This window comes from Uloborus diversus, chromosome 8 (genome assembly GCF_026930045.1).
Source record: "Uloborus diversus isolate 005 chromosome 8, Udiv.v.3.1, whole genome shotgun sequence".
Classification (NCBI taxonomy): domain Eukaryota; kingdom Metazoa; phylum Arthropoda; class Arachnida; order Araneae; family Uloboridae; genus Uloborus; species Uloborus diversus.
The window spans coordinates 14,554,315-14,575,305 of record NC_072738.1 but is presented as its reverse complement, the minus strand read 5'-3'; the positions used below and the strand labels follow the sequence as shown (position 1 = coordinate 14,575,305).

General features: G+C 33.6%; 1 protein-coding gene across 2 annotated transcripts in view; it reads right to left on the bottom strand.

Annotated features, from left to right (window-relative positions):
- Positions 1-1,512: 1,512 nt before the first annotated feature.
- LOC129227302 (tolloid-like protein 2) overlaps positions 1,513-20,991 on the bottom strand; it is a 209,626-nt gene continuing 190,147 nt past the window's right edge. For both annotated transcript variants that reach the window (XM_054861841.1, XM_054861842.1), the window contains 5 exons: positions 20,889-20,966; positions 19,185-19,262; positions 16,815-16,894; positions 5,942-6,087; positions 1,513-2,558 (listed from right to left, as the gene is read on the bottom strand). In XM_054861841.1, coding sequence (XP_054717816.1) covers position 2,558; positions 5,942-6,087; positions 16,815-16,894; positions 19,185-19,262; positions 20,889-20,966 — 383 coding nt within the window. In that variant the 3' untranslated portion in view covers positions 1,513-2,557. The remainder of the gene's footprint in view (positions 2,559-5,941; positions 6,088-16,814; positions 16,895-19,184; positions 19,263-20,888; positions 20,967-20,991) is intronic.

Sequence of the window (20,991 nt, the reverse complement as noted above, 5' to 3'; positions counted from 1 at the left end):
GTGACATTTCTCTCAACTTATTATCAATTATGTTACGACATAGCAATCAGTGAATATTATAACGAATTTATAAATACTAGAAATGAGGTTGGATCCGATTCTGTTTAGGGACCAAAATGTCGGATAAGTTAGCATGTCCTCTTCGCCGCCGCCGGTCGGAAACCGAAAAAGTAATCAGATGGAAGAAGTCCGGAAATCGTTCCTGAACTGCAACTCGGTGAGAAATTTTTCTGATGTTTTGCATAAATCAGGATGGTCCAAACAAGTGTATGATAGATTAATTAAAACTGCCCCGCACTGCGGAATCTATTCAGGAAATTGAAGTTAATTTACTTGTCTTAGCCGATTCGGCCGATAAATACAATTTAAGCCCTAAACAATATAAAAGTATTCTCCAACTCCTGTACCCCAAAAATCGGTCCGACTCCGTCTGTGACTCCGCAAGCCTTGTCAGAAATACAGACGCAGACTAGGAGGGAGAATGACCGAATAGGACTTGTAATTTTAATGCCTTCTGTTTCCGACTAAGACTCTTTTACCCCAAATTCAGTCCACCTCGGACTCCATGACTCCAATTTCGACTCTGCAGCACTGGTTTTTAAGGTGAAATAATGATTGTTGAAATGATTTGTTTTTTATTTTCATTATTATAAAGTTTGGATTAATTAATTTTATTTTTGGCAACGAGAAAAAAAAAGGAAATTCGGAGTGCTTTATTTTTTTATCAGAAAGTAAATGCCGTGCAGATTTAGGCGACAGTTACTTATTTAAGAGGACATATTATTATTAATGTTCTTATTTTCTAATTTTTTTTTTATTAACTGGAAAAAATAAAACCCAAGGCGCTTTATTTTTACCTAAAAGAAAGAAAAACTAATGATTCTTTTTAAATAAGACGTAGTCAACTCTCGATAACTCTAAGTCCAAAGGGACCTGCTAAACCCTTTGAGTTATTGGTAGTTCGAATTATAGGAAGTTCCCACTGCCTTCGGAAGAGTTTGGGACCCAATAGAAACATTAAGATAAATGAATATTCGAGTTATAGGGCTTCTACTAGTAATCGAGACTCGACTCTATTTATTTTTATTGCTTTTATTGTTACTTTTTTTTTGGAATCGATCAAAATATTTTATTACGAAAAAGTACATATTAGCTGCATTGTTTAAAAAGTGTTACTACTTTTTTTTTTCGTTTATTTTTTCAACTTTAAATGTTAGATTAATAAGTTTGAAACAATTTGCACTTTTAGATAATTAAGAGAAAATAGAAGAGATGTGTGTGTGTGTGTGTGTGTGTGTGTGTGCCAGAAAGTCAATGTTGTTAAGTAGGCTTGTTTTGTTCTGAACGGAACATTTTTTTTTCTTTTTTTTTTGAAAGCAATAAGCATTTTATCGTATTTTATGCTTTGATAAAACCTTTAATGCACACAACGTTCACAATTTGTAAGTAAATGAAAGTAAAGCGGAAAATTAGGCTTGAGAAAAATAACTATCCAATTAATTATTGTTTTATTTGAAATCTTTTATTTTATTTGAGTAACATAAAACTAAAACTGCAGACCACATGTGAGAAAAAGTTACCAATCGCTGCAGTAAAAGCCTGTTTCTTGACTGTCAATGAAATTTAAGCCATTATTTATTACATTATTAAAAACAGAAAAATCATGTGTGAAAGCAGAAATACATTTATTTTTTTCCTCATTTCAAATTTCCTCCTACAATGAAAAGGAGAAAGAACTGAATACTAATTCAAATACTAAGACCATAAAAAAAAGCAGACGATGCAAACTATTCATGAATTTGTGCAGCGTCTCCAGGGAGTTATCATGACAATAATCCATTGTCCGACACACACATTCATCAGTATATGAATATTCCAACAGTAAAATCAATGATAAGGATGAGCTGTTGATATTTGAGGCAGTGAGAAGCAAAGGGACTATTTTAAGTTTTGAGTAAAACGCGTTTACAGATAACATCTTAGGTAGGCTTTCATTGAAATTTTTTTCTAAATCATGATATACAGAAGCACCTACCAGGGCTACTAGTACCATCTCTTGCCCCAAGACAGAGGAGAGGTTCACCCACCATTTGTACTGGTTATCTCCAAATTTTTAATTTTGTCACTTGCATTCCTTTGCTTCTCACTACCTCATTTGTCTCACTGCGAAATCACTTCCTGGACTGCGTTGATGCTCCTTTACCTGCAAGTCAGGGGTAGGAAATCCAACTCCTGGTCAATAGTTTGAACAGAAATTTCTTTTACCATTGAAGGTTACCTGTACATAACAGATTCCTGGATTTGTTTTTCAGCAATAGTGTTCGTGCTGTAAAATTTAAAGATTCACTGAAAAAAAAAAAAAAAAAAAAAAATCCCGAAATCTAATTGACAGAATCACAATTGACACAGATGCTTTGCATCCAGCAAAGCCTATTTCTGTGCGTTAGTTAGGAATAAAGAAGGTTTGAGCACTATCTTCTGTTTAGCTTGAAGTTTAGCTTATACAATCACATCTTGGCGACAAATTGAGTTAGGTTGTTTCAGGCGAAGACGAACATCTGAAATTGAAGAAAATCTTAATAAGTTTGAATCCTGATGAAATTGACAAATCCAACAATGTAACTATAGGGTCATTTCATAGTGACGAACGAAAAATTTAGAGACTGTTTCGTTGCATACATTGAGATGAGAAAAAAAGGTAGGGAATGAAACCAAGATCCCAAGTCACGTGATATATTTTAACAGAAAGCATTGGAAGAAGTCAGGTTTCTTTCGCTTGTTTCACGCAAAACGTGCAAACCATTCGCCGTTGTTGAGTCACGTGGCTTGGAGTCTTTGGGTCAGCTTTCGTTAAGCCGATGATTGGACTTGCTTCCTCCATTTTTACTTCCTTTTACAAAAAAGGAAGTATTCTATTCGCGAAAACATTTTCACTCAAAAATCGGTCTTAATTTCCATTTTGCTCATCCCCGAACGAATGTTGAGTTTATTTTTCAACCCGACCACACGTGGATATATGTCTAGGAACGTACAGACACCCGAAATATCCATTTTGACGATCCCCGAGTTAATTGCAACGAGTTTTGTCGTGACGTCTGTATGTACGTATGTATGTGCGTATCTGTGTATGTGTGTATGTATGTCGCATAACTCAAGAACGGAATGTCCTAGAAAGTTGAAAGTTGGTACTTAGACTCCTAGTGGGGTCTAGTAGTGCACTTCCCTTTTTGGTTGCATTCGGATGCTCCAAAGGGGGTCTTTTGTCCCTTTTTTGGGGGGAAATCATTGTTAATTTCGTTGTAAACTCAAGTGGTGTTACAATTTGGCGGACACTTGGCGATATATCGCCAGTCTTTTGGTCGCCAAGTTTTGTCGCCAACTTGGCGACAAATTTGGCGATTTTCTTTATATTATTTTATTTTATTTTTTTTTAAATCTGGTTTCGATTTGGTCACTGTTGGTGATATTTAGAGAGTAAACTATTGAATCACATTAAAACTGCCAATAATGAGAAACTGACTTGAATTGGAGTAAAAGGAAGTCATGTGATGCACACATCAGCTCGTTAATTCCTACTGTAAGGTTGCATAACATGAGTTTTAAACATCTAATAATCATTTACTTGTGGTTATGCGGGATTTTGTGTCAGAATAAAACTTCTGTGTAATATTTATGCACTAAAACACAGTATAAATCGCATAAATTGGTTTTTGAAACTAAATTACTGCAGTGACGAACGTAACATTTTTGCTACTTTCAGTTTGCAACATGAAATTCAGCTCCCATTTTCTTTAACGTTTAGGTGGTTACTATTGTAAAAACAATGCAGTGCGTTATTTTCATTCCATTTTCATGTAGAATAATACTCATTTTTACTTTCTTCTATATCTAATACATAGAAGAAAGTATTGGATTCGTGCAAATTTTCGAATTTCGAATTTTGACGGATTCGAACGTTTTGAGGTGTGCTGAGTCCATTTCGACTATTTTTGGAAAATGTCTGTCTGTCTGTGTGTGTGTATGTGTGTCACGTCTGTGTGTGACCAGTTTTTTGTGGCCGCTCTACAGCAAAAACTACCGCATGAAATTGAACGAAATTTGGTACACATATGTGCCCCTATGTGAACTTGTGCCCATTGGTTTTTGGCGCGAATTCCTCCAAGGGGGGTGGAGCAATGGGACGTTTTTTGAGTTACGCGTGCTTGCTATTCCTCAGGAAGTAACTGGCGGAATCAAACAAAATTTGGTCCATATATTGCCCCTAACAGGAGCAGGTGCTGATTCAATTTTGGTGTCAATAGCACAAACGGGGGTTGAGTTATAGAACGTTTTTTGTCGTCAATTGTGACTGCTGTATCTCACGAAATAACGAGCGGAATCAAACAAAAATTTTTTGACAAGTAGCCCTTAGTGGGTGTAAGAGCTGATTTTAATTTGGTGTCAACAGCTAAAAAGGGGGTAGCGCAATCGCCCGTTCTTTTTTTTCCATTGTGAGTGCCCTATCTCAAGAAGTAATGCTACGTTCTGGTTGAAATTTGGAATATATGTGAATCCGTACGTAAACAGGCTTTGGTTCAATTTTGACTCCAATTGCTCCAAGAGGTGTTGATTTTTTTTTTTTTTTTTTTTTTTGCGAATAAAAATAGTTTATTAATGCAACAATAAGAAAGATAAATCGTAATAGATTGTCGTCTGCGTATTTCTCGTGATTTTAATTGTATGGAAATGATCGGAAATATTATCTCAATGATTTAAAATTTTTAACTGTTGCCATCTTATGTTTGTTAATAAATAAAATATTTGTAATTAATTCAAGCAAGGCTTTTAAAATAACTTTCAATTTTCGCTCTTTGCTTTGCTTTTGCAATAATTCAGACATTGGGATGGTCGTCAAGTTTTTGCATGTGTAATTTTGTTTTTGTTAGGAATATTGCTTCCTCGTCAAGCATGGGGAGGGATCAGAAAAAGGAAAAATATAGAAGAAAGTTTCGTAATGGCCACAACATACTAGTTCTTATAATGTGACAGGAATAAATATTTCATCAAAATATGACGTGGTGACGAACGTGGTTAAGAACGTAATTCTGAAGTTACGTTTTTTACGGTTACTGAAGTCCATTTGGGAAGGAGACTCGTTTAGTTTTTTAGACCGTTACGTGTCTAAATATTAATTAATAAGTAAACACTGATGCTTTGTCTTAAAATTAACACTTCTATCAACAAATTTTCACCATGGATGAAATAAATGTTTTTTAATTGGCTTTTTGCAAAAAAAATTTTTTTTTCTCCTCTGTTTCGAAGTGAAACTTTTTATGCGAGAGCTGTGAATTTCTGATCTCCAACCTTTATGTATGTTGCAAGTGATGATGTTGTTTTTTAATTGCCGCTCTTTGTGAAATTTTGAATGCGATCAATGCCTATGTGTCTCCTTACGCGATATTTAAAGACAATGACCATGGATTATGTCAATATCTGAAGCTATGAGGGAAGGGAAAAACTATTGCTGGTAAAACTCCAAAGGGGTGGGGAGCAACTGCGAAGCCCAGTCGTCATCCTATGGTGGATATAGTACATTTCGACTGATTCGCTTGTTTCGCGTCCTTCAACGATTCAATTTCTGAAGAAATAACATAATTTCTTGTTGACTCGGTTTATGCAAATATTCCGAACAGCCAGTCATAATTTATGCTTTTTGATACATGATGCGCTGAATCAATCTTTCACTGTTTTGCACATCTCAAGTTAACCTCCAGTTAAAATGTTGATTTACGTAGCAGTTCCTCGAGCTTCAATACAATCTGCTAAAGATAGTCTCCACTACTCCTAGCTCCATGATCAGTTTCACATACATTGGTGTTTGCATGAGTATTTAAATACTTATTGGTAAATAGGGTTTATACGGAGATAAAACTTAAGTAATGCTTCAAATATTTTAACTTACCACTGCTCGCGACATGGATGATCACTACTTTCTACATTAATATATTGCAGTTCAGTTACATCCTGGTATACATTATTAACAGCACACAGGGTAGTCGTACGTAAAGTTCTTTTCCTTTTATACAACTTGTAGATAAGAAAGCCAACCTGTAATATAATTGAAGAAAATATGTTTACTGCAGGAAAATATTTCCGATAAGCTATTAATTAAAATGAGAGATCAGTGATCTTGAATAAGTACTTTTTCGTTATAGATACGTCATGGCGCATTTTTTATCTTGGCTATAATATTTCTTTTTATTTATTGCCGCCATATTTGGTCAAAAGTACATATAAACCACTTATGTGCTACCACCGCACATTAATTTGCTGTTTCATAAATGAGACTTTTAGACAAAATAAGTTGGAACTAGTCTAAAAGTTCTATTTTATAAAACAAAAGAGTCGATAAATAAACAAACTAAGAGATTAAAAATAAAATAATCCGCCAAATAAAAAACAAGCTACTAAATTAAGTAAAAGTTCCCACCAAAATAATTCGCCAAATCAACTTTAAATGCTTCACTAGCAAACCAAAAATTCAGTTTATATACACGTTAAAAGTTCCATGTAATTATAAGAGTAGAAAAGAAGAGCAAAAATGGCGATGTTGGAATTGTAATTTTTCAATTTTTCCGAATTAGAAATTAAAAATATTTCCATGCCTATTAGGCGTATTATACCCATAACGGAAAAGCGCTCTTTTAAAATATGCACGACGGTATGTTACGACATAGCAGCAACCAGCAACTGCAATAATGTATTTCCAAGTACTTGAAACTTGAAACTAAGCTGGATTCAAAGCATCAAAGCTCTATGTGGAACCAAAATGTCGGATTGGTCAGCCTGTCCTCTAAAGAGGTGTTGGTCAAAACATGGATTCGAACAATCAGTACTCCGTAGAAAGGGGAGACAAATGTGTCTAGATTAAGGCACGTTTTCGTTTGAAAGTACCTAAATGTAATTTCGTCAGTTCTTAACTTTCCTAATGACAAATGCATTTCCGTTGCTTTTTAGACGCATTTCGTAAAGACTTTTTTCCGCTATAGTTTATTTGTTTTTTTTTTTTATTTATCTGCTTAATAATGATGCAAACGGAATAATTACCTGACTAAAAAAATATATCTTGGAATTATCTGACAATTTTAGCTTTCACCTCGACGTTGAATCACTTCTTGCTCATATCATAAAGAGCAATAGAGTTAATGATTTCCATGTATTTCTCTTTGAATTTAACCCAGGACATACTCGTGATCACGACGCAATTCCATGGAAAACAATTGCTGCGTGATGAATTTACTTTTTTTAAAGAGAAGGATTACTGAAATCTAAATGCTGTTCGATACGATAGAACTACTACATCCACACTGACAAGCATATTACAAAAACAACAACTTGTATTGACAAACACAATGATAACGAGCTGATCACATGACTTCATTTTACTCCAATTTAATGGCATTTCCCCATTATTGGCAATTTTAATGTGATTCAATTGTTTACTCTCTGAATATCACCAACAGAGGCCAAATTGAAACCAAATTTAAAATAAAAAAAAATCGCCAAATTTGTCGCCAAGGCAACAAAACTTGGCGGCCACAAGACTAGCGATATATCGCCAATTGTCCGAAAAATTATAACACCACTTGAGTTTTCATCGAAATTAACAATGATTTCCCCCAAAAAGGGGCAAAAGACCCCCTTAGGAACACCCGAATGCAACCAAAAAGGAAGGTGCACAACTAGGCCATACTAGGAGTCTACGTACCAAATTTCAACTTTCTAGTACATCCCGTTTTTGAGTTATGCGAGATACATACACACATAGCACATACATACGTACATACGGACGTCACGAGAAAATTCGTTGTAATTAACTCGGGGGTCGTCAAAATGGATATTTCGGGTGTCTGTAAGTTCCTAGGCATTTATCCACGTGTGGTCGGGTCGAAAAAAAACTCAGGGGGTGAGAAAAATAGAAATTAAGGCCGATTTTTGAGTGAAAATTTTTTCGCGAATACAATGCTTCCTTTTTTGTAAAAGCAAGTAAAAAACAAAGTGCAAAGCAACGGGGAAAACAACTCTTTAGTTCCGCAATAATTCAACTCATTGTTTGAAGAATTACTCACTATGTGAAGAGATAGAAGGATACATCTTCCAAAAACAATAGTAACTTTTGTAGATTTATCATGATTATTAATAGCACGTTTATCTAATTATGTTTCATATTCACAAATGAGGTAATGGGAAGCAAAGGGATGCAAGTGGACTTTTTCAAGTTTCGAGTAAAACGCGGTTAAAGATAAGGTCCTAGGTAGGCTTTCATTGAAAAGTTTTTCTCAACCATGCTGTATAACAGAACCTACCAGGGCTACTAGTACCATCTCCTGCCCCAAGACAGAGGAAAGGTTCGCCTACCATTTGTAGGGGAGACTGGGAAGGTTTGACCATACGGGAGGTTTTAACCCCGTCATCTTCATATTTAAAACATATTTGCAACTGGTGAGCACTGGAGGGCAGCCTGATATTAAGTCAAATCAAAAGCTGTTTCCTTTCTTTAGCCAATTTGAAGTACAATTAAGAAAAAATCACGTGTAACAACTTTTTCACACAAAATAGTAAAATTTTTCGTTGCAAGATCATCTCTTCTGTGCGATTTGGCCTTCACTCTTACAGAAGTAAAATGCATTTTTTTATATACTCTGTTTAATGTTCTTAAAGACTGTATACTTACTTTTAAAGTTCACAATTTATTTTAATACATTATTTATTATATTTTCTAAAATGGCTATTAAAGGAGGTTTGACCCACGTCAGTAACGGGAGGTTTGACCCAGGTGAAATCTCCCCATTTAATTTCGTTTGATGATGTAACAGTTTTAAAACTATTTCCTTTATTTTATTTGTTTTAAGGGAAACTTTTTCTTTTGTTTATTAATTTTGAAATATGAAACTGGGCATAAAAGTTAGTAAGTTTATTAGCATGCAAAATATCAAGCAAAAAAAATGCAACAATATAAAAATTTAATTAAAATTAAAAATTTTGAAATTTAAAATAAAAATTTTAAAATGCTCCATGCGACTCAATTTTTGCTCTTTTCTCAAACAATTTGCATTTTATCAAAGAACAGAACATTGCCAAGAACTTTGGGTATCCATTTAAGGATTGGTCCATTATTAACTCCGCACAGTATTTTTTTTCGCGTAAAGCAATAGTTTTTGTTGCAAATATTACATAAAAATCAAAACTTTAATATTTTTAAGCAACATAAAATTCTCTTAAAACTTAATGCATACCCAGTTTTATCAAACTACTACCAAAGTATCATATTCTGAAATTTGAAACATATCGAACAAAAATTAAGTCGCATGGAGCTTTTTTCAATCTGTGTCGCATCGAATTTTCCAGTCCGAGATAAATGACGTTAAAGTCTAATTTCACCTACATTTCATGTTCTTCGTATTTTAATACCTCCCGAAAGATATTTTCACGATGACTAAATATTTGACATTAATACCAATGTAAGAATTTATTGAAACTTAATTTACATGTTTGACACTTAGTTTTACTTAGTTTTTCGACTTCGTTTATATGTTTTACAGCCATTTTGATGGAAAATACAAGCGGTTTTTTTCATACGATTCAGCACACTTCATGTATTGTTACTTCCACGGAATAAAAAAATCATATTTTTGACCGATTTGAGCTATGTGGAAGGTCCACGGTCCCCTTAAGTAAGACTGTGTTTAGTTTAAATGAAATAAATGTTGCTCTTACATAGTAATTAACGTCACTTTACATATAGATAATAGTCATTTGAAACACTTCCTATTTGTGAATGATTCTGATCAAACGAAACACAACTGAAATTTGCTTTTCCACTTTGCTTAATATACTTATTAAGATATTCAACCCATACAGTCCCTTATTAACCCAACTCACAACTCGTAACACCTGAACAGCTACTCCCATTTGCCAAAGCAGGACCTAGAAAAGTAAAAGGAGATAGAAAACGGATCACATCTAGAAGTTTGACAGACAACCCTGTCATAGCTGAGATAGAAAAAAATGCATAATATGAAAAAGAGTAAAAAAATGTCTAAAACTATTTTTAAAAAGCAAACAGTGAAACGAAGATTATACTTGTGTTCAAACAGCTAGTAGAAACGTGAAATATTCTCTTTTTATTGAAAAAATAATAATAATTTTTCGTTTGGTGTAATTGTTGCTTGTATCATTTAATAGCAATTAATCAGACATATTTACTTTTCAGTATAGTTTTTATAAATTTTAACCTCACACTGTAAAAACGATTCAGAAACGTTCCTGGAAAATAAAGGCTGCTGATGCGCCCAATCTATGGCAGTAACATGCCTTGCAAAACCCAGGAACGTTTTCCGTTAAAACTCAGTAACTTTCCTGAAAAATCCAGAATCTTCCCGTTTAAAGCCAGTCGTGCCATTGGAACTTTAGAGTAATCTTAAGTAGGAATAATATAAAAGCTTGGAACCTTCCTGATTTATCAAGACAGTTCCAAAAACAATATCGTCAACATGGCCAAAGCTAAGCCAGAATTGCTTATAAGTATCAAGCATCTCACCTGATTGCAGTTCTTGCAAAGCTACGTAGTCTATATTTAATAGCTCCTTTTGGGAGTTTATTCAGTATAGACGAGCCGTATTCGCACAAGTGATTCTTTAAACTGGGAGCTAAAAATATTTTTTACAACAGAGAAAAGTCTGCTTTCGAACAACTTGTAGCAATTCAGGAAACTTTTTGACAAGGATACTTGATATTTCCAGGAAGTGGGTAAAAACCGTTGAAATCCCGAAACGTTACACGTAAATAGTCAGTAACGTCTCGGACTTTTTTTACAGTGCAGTTGGTCAAACCTCCCTCAAGTGGGGAGGTTTGATCTAGTTTGGACACCCTTGAAAAATCGTATATAAAAAAATAATTTTAAATTTAAATAAAAAACAGCAATTTAAAAAGTAATAGATATTTTTCCTTTCATAAAAAGTCAACTGGGATTTTTTTTATGGAAATTTAAAAAAAAAAAAAATTAAAAAGTGGGTCAAACCTCCCCAGTTTCCCCTGCTGGTTATCTCCAAGTTTTTAATTTTGTCACTTACATCCCTTTGCTCAAATGTTTTTCTAATTTTTACTTAATCGAATAATTTTCATGCTGATATATATTGCTTCTGGGTGTAATTGCAACAAATATGCGGTCAAAAATTAGGTTTTCTCTTGTTAATCAAGCAACATTTGTAACTTCATTTATGTATATGTATACCATGGGGCTTTGTATATTGTATACAAAAAATAGAATTCTTCTGCGACCCAGTTGCTCAGAATTATCTGAGCATTAAAACTGATGAACCAATCAGTTGATTGGTGGGAGGGTCTCTGAAGCTCTCATCTGAGTGGATAATATAAAATGCACCACATAGATGTGGTGCTCTTGATCCTAGGTCAGATTATAGTCAGATTATAGTTTTAGAGCAGAATGCTAGTAATTCAAAAGATTTATAAATCCAGGGAATAAAACCCAGTTAACTTTTGCAACCATGAATATTACCCAAGACAGCTTTAAAATATCAATACACCACAAGTTCTGATGTATGATAACCTCCACATTATTTATGTTGCATACTCTTTGAAACTGAGTTTTTTGGTTTTAGTAATTATGAATTACTAATTATCCTCAATTGAACGCAGTTAATGTTCCTTTTATTTTTCCTATTCTTTTGTTTTAAAAATTTATTCAGATGGACTAATATCCGTTGTTATGGTTCCAAATCGTTTGCAAATTCCGTTCCTTCATTTCCTTTCTTTCAAGGCTTAACTCAAGCAGATTTTATATCAAGAACGCGGTTTTTAGGGACTAACTCTTTTTTTTCATCACTTTTTTTCAGAAAAAAATATGCACAGATGAACGTAATAGCAAAACTTCATCTGATACAAAATTTCCAGATTACAAATTCACATCGTTTAAGAATGATAAGAAATAAAAATACCACAGCGGTATATGCTGTAAATATATTCTTTATGATTACTGTATGGGGCGCAAATCGCTCATAATTACTACACCTTTATTACAGCATCCTAATTTTAATTTCTTTCTTTTTTTCTGGATATGCCTCATATTACATAATCCAGAAATCACCGCAGTCATACTATGACGGGAAAGATCTTTGTCTAGATTTCATGCCATTCCATTTGTAGAAGCAAGCAGTCTAATGAGTAGGACCCTATGGCAATTCATGATTGCGAAAGAGATAATTTGAATTTAGGACGTCAAAACTCAAATGAATTCAAAGGACTCGATGCTGTGTTTTATTTATTTATTTATTTATTTTTTTTTCGTGAACTAGATGTGGGTAGTTAATTTTCTAAATTATTGCGAGTGCAAACCCATTTCGAAAACTATATACTTGATACAACAAATAAGAGTCTTGCAGGCCATGCTTTGTTTGTTGCTAATTTAAAACAAAAAAAGAAACTAAAACTATAAGAAAAGCATTGCAAAGTAACTCGGATTTTGTGCAAAGAGTACTAAGTAGAATTTTGCCTTGAAACTTGTTTTAAAATTTTACTTATTAACAGCAGTTTCTTACTTATTTTGTGCAAATAATAAACATCATAGCTAGTATATATATATATATATATATATATATATATATATATATATATATATATATATTTCTTCATTGACTTCCCCTCCCGCGTCTGATAAAAACACATGAAATTTAAAGTGAATTTTATTATTATTATTTTAATAAACAATCAAATATATTACCCCTTCTCTTTTACTTATAATCGATTTTCATTCATCAGAATTTTTTGTAAAAATCATTGACAAAGTAAAAATGAACAAATGTAGTAAAAATATGAAAAGAAATAAAAAAAAATTAAAAGAAAAACAAGTTTGAATTTTGACATCTTGAATTCAAATTATGTTTTTCGCAATCACGAGTGTGTGTTTGTGTGTGTGTGTGTATGTAGGCGTGTGTGTTTGTAGGTGTGTGTGTTTGTGTCTGTGTGCAGGCATGATTGTGTGGTTATGTATGGGTGCGTAGGTGTGTGTGTATATGTGTGTGTGTATGTGTGTGTGTAAATGTGTGTGTAAATGTGTTTGTGTGTGTATATGTTTGTGTGTATGTGTGTGTATGCATGCGCGTGTGCGCAGGATATGGGTGCAACCTGGAGACGATTTTCGCTATAGGAGCAGCATCGGAAGGGCCGGTCGACGGTGGTGCTGCAGAGGCAGGCGGGGGGGGGGGGAATAAAATCAAAGGATCGCCACTCAAACGCCAAATGAAAACAATAAGCAATGTGATTGCTCAATAAGAGCAATTAATGAAAATCAGGGAAGTTGGCTAGATATTCCGCATTAAAGTACACAGAGCAGAAAACATTTTTTAAATCAAACTAAAATTGAGATATTTTTTACCGCCGAATCGTTATATGTACTGATATATTTACAGTGAATCATTTATTCAGTTTACAGTAAGAAAAAATCACGGCAAAACACACGAATGTATATGAAACAATCTCAATATAAAATTGAAAATTGCTTGACAAAAACTTGCACAAATACTTTTTTTTTTCGAATACCAACAATTTGTTTAGTTTCTAACCCATACCTTCAAAACTACCCTTAGGCATAAGTATTGCTGTTTGGCAAATTCGGCGGGGATTATTATTTGGATGATTGGGGTTGAGTTTATGCAAAAAACATCAGCTAGCTAAAATTCAATCAATTTCTCTTGGGAAAACTAAAATGCTTTCATATCAGCATGAAAATAGTTTAAATCAATGAAAAAAAAAAAAATCGTGTCAATTCACAAATTGAAATGAACATCGATTTGGAGTAAGACTCTTTGCTTTTAAATATACATTTCTAATTCCAAAGAAAAGATAGTACAGAGCATATGTTTTGTGAGGATTTACTCAACAAATGTATTGTTAAAAATTCTGTAAATAGTAATTATTTTTTTTATTAATTTTTTGTAATATAGCTAAATTTGGCGTTTATTCCATTATTTTTCATCTAAAATTATCTTAGTTACGTAACCTGTAAATATTTGCTTGTAATGTACATACAACCCTCTAACATTCGACTGAAGTATATGGTCCCCGAATAACATTTATGAATGGAATAAAAAGAAAACGTCGAGAAGCATTTCGAATTTTGTCGAAACATCTCTAGGATTTATAAATAGCCTCCGCGCGTGATAAAGTTTTAGTTTTGCTTTTATTAAACTGTCTGAGCCGTTAGCTCTGTTATTGTGCCTTCTCACTGTGTTTTCGCGTATTTGGATGTAAATACGTGTGTAACCGTTGAGTTTACGGTGTTAATTGATATTTGCCTACACTGTAAAAAAATTCCGAAACGTTACTGGTTATTTCCGTGGAATGTCTCGGGATTTCACACGTTTTCACCTATTTCCCCGTAAAAACAAGTATTTTCACAAAAAAGTTTCCTGAATCGCTACAAGTTCCACGCGTGCAGACTTTTCACTCTTGTGGAAAATAGTTTTAGCAACCAGTTTAAAGATTGAATGAGCGTGTTTATTAAGTGTATCGGGCTGAAGCTGCTTACGGCTTGTCCCGTTTGACTAAGCTTCCAATGAGAGCAAAAAAAAGTCAGTGGATAGCTACAGCTTCGCAAGCAAGGAATTGTTGGCAAGAGATATGCTTGGTTCCTTCTTGAATAGCTTTGGCCGTGGTCGCCCTGATTTTTATGGATCCTTCTTGGTAAATCAGGAAGGTTCTAATTACTTGCACTAAACCTACGATAATTTTTCTTGAAGATTTTAGACATGACTGGCTATAACAGGTAATATTTCACATTTCTTCAGAAAGTTTTAAGGTTAATTTCAGAAAGGTTACTGACTTTTAGCGGAAAACGTTCCTGGTTTTTCCAAGATATGTTACTGGAAGATATTGGGCACATCAGCTGCCTATTATTTTCCAGGAACGTTTCTGAATCGTTTTTACAGTGTAATTGCTATGGTGGATTTAGCAGTTTCAACTATATTTCCTGCATATAGGTGTAAATAAATCTCCCGTGCTTTTCTCAAGAACTGTGTCGTCATTTAAAGAAAGTGTGAAGTCGTATCACGAACTCTTAACAGTATGAATGGAAAAAAATAATCAGCTCTGTGTTTTGCGAGCTGAAAACGCCTCAAAGTCAGATAGCGTAGGACTATTTATTAACATATTGCTCAAATCACACCTGCTACACTAGAAAGATGTAGGGTAACGACCCCAGTAGTTGGCACTTTAAGGGTTTGTCGTTTTAAACTTACCTTTGTTTTCATTACTTAGAAACAAAATATTCACTTGCAAATATTTTTGTATCAAAGAATGCACATCTGGTCATCTATTTAGTTCACAAAAAGCAAAAATATTTGAATCGAAATTTTTATTTAAAAAAATATAAGAAGTTACAAAAATCAAAAGTAATTGGCACCTGATACACCTCGTATCACTGTATGACATCTTGTGAATGGCACATGTTAATAGAACTGGAAAATCACTTATTTTTCACTTTTAGATTACACACAGATTTTATCATTATAAGAAACATAATTTATGTTAATTTAAAGTAGGTAATTTTATATGAATATCGAGATTATTCCTGTTTCATTAGTAGGTATGCAGTTTTGATTTTACGAATTATAGAGCTGTTTCCACAGAAAAAGGAACATAAACCTGATGATTCTAAGGGACCATAAAAAATGAAACGGTCCTTTACAGTCGCAATATCTGACTAATGAGCAATCATATTTGTTTTTTATTGTTTCTCTCAAACATTTAACAGTATATTCTGTAGGATTTAAATCAGCAGTAGAACCCATGTAATATTGTTGCTGCAAAAGCATCAGAAATCAAACTAGTGACATATTGCACAACACATTAGCGACTGTAGGCACATGTGCCAACTACTGGAGACTAGCAAAACTGAAATACCACTAAATGGCATCCATCATTACTTCAAAAATCCAAAAATGGACAAAATTATACTTCTACCCGCTCAAAGTAACATCTTTCAACTAAACAAAATTTTTGACAACCAAAATTTAAAATATATTTTAAGTCAGATTTTAATGGATTGATGCGCATGCTTCCCTTAAGCCAGAGAAGAAGCTGTTGCTATAAAAATGTCTGATATTTGACACAAGCCACAATTGTTTCTCTTCCCTTTTCACTGCTACCATTTAGTGAAATGAATTGAAGTTATAATCTTTAAAGCAAATGTACATTCAGTTGGTATATAGACTTCTACTTTTAAAAGATTGGGTACAAATCTTATTTTAGGACATTTTTGTTGGAAGTGCCAATTGCTGGTGACCTGCCAATCACTGAGGGTGTTACCCTAGTATCTCGTGAGCGAGATCACTGAGCTTGCGTCGTGAAACTCTAAATAGAGTTCTTAAACTTGATGAGCGAGCTTTTGTTGTGACGGTGCTCCTCGAAACCTCTAATTTCTCTAAAATTACTTAACATGAACAGCTCAAGGGTTTGGGAACCAATATCGCACAGCGTTTTTGATTTTAGGACTTTTCCAATCTAATTGCGGTAATTAGTATAAAATAAATACAAGTCCCTCCCAGGAGAAAATTTTTATTACGCTAAATAAAAACAGCTGCTAAATCAATTTTGACATTTTACTTTAGATTAATTGATTTCTATGAATTTATTCATTCTTAGTAGACACTTTCCTCAAAAATAAATAAATAAATAAATAAAGAAACTACATCATCTTCGTAAGACTTGAACTTTATGTTTACATTTTTTTAATTAACCAATTAGAAATTCTGCATTACCAAGAGTATTAGTAGCAACAGCATCATCAAATCAGCAAGAAAAGAGACTGTAGCAAATAATCCAGAGTCTTGAGAAGTTCCTGCAAAGAAACAACCTAAGGTTATTAATCAAAGTTCATTTTGTTTGACACTGAAAAAAAATCAATAATGTTCGAGGAAATTAATGGGCAGTCAATACGGCTAAATTCTGTAAATAAAATATCTGGCAAAAAAATAAAACAGTTAATTTTCAAGATAAAAGTTAGTAATCTTTCAGAAATTAGCCTTGAATCTTTCTGAAAACTCAGAAGCCTTCCCAATCAAAGCCATTCATTTTTCTAGAACCTTTATTATCTTAGTATATAAGGTTGAATACTTAACTATTTAGTAAGCTTTGCTGACTCTGCAGTATTTAGGGACAGCAAGTTCGCCCTTCATTGGGGCAGGTCAATTTGAAATGGATATAACAGAGCAAAAGGAGAAAACACCGCATAAAGAAACGGAGCATATCTTTACACTAGTTGCTAAAAAAATTTTATCACAACATTGAGAAACTCGTACCCATGGCACAAAAGTGAAGATACAGGGTGTCCAGGAAAGGACTCCCTGGATTCAAATTTAAATGTCTCGAAAATAAAAGGCCGATATTGGAATGAAATTAACAGTATGTGGCTTGTGAAGCCCATAAATTTCATGTACAGAAACTTGGAAATTAGTAACAAAAATTGACAACAGGGGACGCTGCACGATCTAATTGCGATAGAAGTCCCCATAAATAGTGCTCCGAAAGATTGGACGATAATTTCTAGCATAAATTTATGTACCTCTCCGAGGCAAAACTACTGCTGAAGCCTCAACCCCTTTGCAGCACTATTTATAGGGATTTCTAGTGCAATTACAACGTGCAGCGCCTTCTGTTGTCAATTTTTGTTACTAATTACCAAGTTTCTGTTCATGATTTTTATGGGTTTCACAATAAACGTACCGTTTATTTTATTTCAATATCGGTCTTTGATTTTTCGAGACATTTAATTTTGAAATCAAGGAGTTCTTTTCTGGACACCCTGTAAACATACAAACACACTACAATGGTTAACATATCATCTTCATTTTTTTTTAAAATAAAGATTACGGCAATGTAAGGGAACAAATGTAAATGCTGGAAGAAATGGATATGTAACTCGTCTTCTCAAAGTTAATTTAAAGAAACTGTTGCAGTGGTTAGCATATCATCTTCATTTTAACGAACTTCAATTAAAAATTCTACTAAAGTACTTAGACTACGTGTGAAGGGTCAGATGCATTCCGTAGAATCATTGAAAAAGCAAAAGCTGCGGGTGAAGTTTCCAACAGTACAATTTTAACCAATTCAAAAAATCCTCCATAAATAATCAGAAATGATCCAGCACTAATGAGCAGTGCTTATTAATTTCTGACCAGTGTCCAGTAAGCTAAGATTTTGTGAAAGCGAGAACCTGGAACGTTATTACCCATAAGGTGGTTAACGAAGGCAATTTGAACTTTGCAGCAATAAATGATAATTTATAAAACATCACGAAATTTAAACACACTGGTAAACTGTATTATAAAAGTGTATGATACAATGTGGTTTGCTATTAAGATTCTTCAGTCCTTCCAGGAGGGTTCTAAACACCTCTTTGAAACAATGATCAAATCCCGTTATCTCCTTGATGAAGTATAATAAGAGCATTTATTACAATGATCGAAATTCATCAGGGTACTTGGTTTGAATCGAATTATGAATGTAATGTCAAGGAAATTTCCTTCCCCAAGGAAAACTTTCGAAAATTTACAACTCCTTACCTCAATTTTGAAGTTGAAGACTTTCATTAACTCGTCGATTGGCTAAATGGGAAAACAAGGAGCTTCCAATTGCAATGTAAATTTCAGATAAAACATTTCAATTTAAGATTTATATTTCGGTACTGAGAGACTACCATGTTCTCTTTAATAGGAAGAAGTGGGTAAACTCGGATCCTCCACTTTCGAAAGGAATTTGAGATGAAACTTTGAAAGAAATGGTGCTTAATGCTGAACCTGCTGAACTGCTTGATTTCCAAAGCGTCCTCTGCCATTCTCCAGTAGAGAAAACATGCGTTAAATTAGCCTGAGAGACATCAATTGCTATGGTTTGCGGTGTAATTAACTATTAAGGAAATTTTTTCATAGATTTTCGTTGTTATAATTCGATGTGGAATAAGATTCTACATAAAAGCAGTAATAACTTGAAAATCGCCTTTTTTGGACCTACGTTAGTCTGGCTGTGCGTACAGAACTAAAATCTTGATAACACTTGAATTTAACAGGGTTATTACCATAAACAAATTATAATGATTTGGGGAAAAAAAGCTGAAAGTGAAAACATGTTACCTGGTGATTCAGTAATCCTGTCACCAATACGAAGAGCAGAACCATCATATGAAGGATTACTCTTTGCTGCTGCAACATCTAAAAGTTTTAGAAAAAACAACCACAGATCAAAATTAAGTAACGACAGCTGAACACACATAAATGCACTGTAAAGAAATTCCGAAACGCTACAGATTTTCTCCGGGAAACGTTCCGAGTTTCCACTAGTTTCACAGATTTTTGAAAAATCCAAAATTCTTAAATCTCAATTTAATGACATTTATTCAACAAATGTACAACATTTTTGTCATTTATATTTTATATAAACAATTACAAAGCTGAAAACTAATGTAAAACACAAAAAAATATATATTGTTTAAAAAGTTGTAGAAGAATGGAAGAGATTTTTGATGAAAAAAATAATAATGCTCTTAAAATACTTCCTAAAATTCATTCTTCATGTAGCTGTAAAAGCCTTAACTGCGGAGTCTATTGTTGGCCCTATCACAAACTTCTCTAATAAGATTCCAAAAGTAAGCCCGAGCATATTAGTAAACCGTTTTTAACATCGCTCTTCAATTGCAGAAATATCTGGTAGAAGCGCTACGAACGCTCGATGCTCACAGCTCCCATAGTTTTAGGGGAAAAAATTTAAGTGAGATGTCAAAAAACAAATTTTCAATGACAATGAACATTCTAATTTTTTGTAATTTTTTAACATGTTTTTAATAAATTATTCATAGTTAGGACTTATATCCAAAGAATTGTGTCACAAAAAATTTTAAAATCAATCCATGCTGTTTTTCCTAAATCATCTAAACTAGCTATAAAATTTTTTCCTTCATAATCTTTTTTATTTGTGGGTCAATGAAAATATAATTTTTTCATTAGTGAGTGATGGGAACTGTTCCTGCAAATATTGAAATCCACCTGCTTTCTTATTCATTGCTTTAACGAAACTCTTCATCAATTCCAACTTTATGTGTAAAGATGTGGGATTTTTTTAAAAAATCAATTGGAGGAGCATTTTGAATATTTTTTTTCACCTGCAACATTTGTTTGCACTCTGCCGATCTCTTTTGATGCAATGTTCATGTTTTTCCCTTCTGTCCCTCTCACACAGAGAGAAGCAGTATTTTGTGTAATCAGGTTGTAGGCCAATGAAAATGGCAATTACTTCAAAAGTTGTCCATATGCTCCAATTCTGATGTGCGTAGTCATTTTCATGAAGCAATATCTTCATATTTTCGTAAAATTCTTTCAATATGCAAGAATAAGCTACAGGAACCCATGGCAGGGCATTTACACGCACCTAAATACAACTTCAAATACCGTGATCTTGCGTGAAACCGAAATGATACGAAACGCCAAGTGCCATCTGCTCGAAGTCGCAAAAATAAAACTTATCAATGTGAATTCGGTTTTTACTTTCTTGTTATATATTCTATCGCTGTTAGGAGTAAAAAAACATACGTCTATGAATCAAAAGCATCTAAAAGAAAAAAACAGTAAACTTGCAACCGCTTTAAGATAGCCTATGTAATCCAAAACGTATCAATAAAATTTCTGAAAACTAGAGGGTGGTAGAAAAATTTTGCAGACATATTATTTTTCAGCAACTATAAATCTATAAGAAATACCCAAAGTACTTTGAGGAACATAAAATTCGTTAACATTTGTTTTTCAGTGTAATTTGAAAGAAATAAAAAAGTGAACAAATGTCACCTGCTGATTCTGCAGTTATGTCACCAACACGAAGAGTAGATGCAGCAGATAAAGGATCACTCTTTGTGGCAGCAACGTCTAAAAGTTTTAAGGAAAATCATTT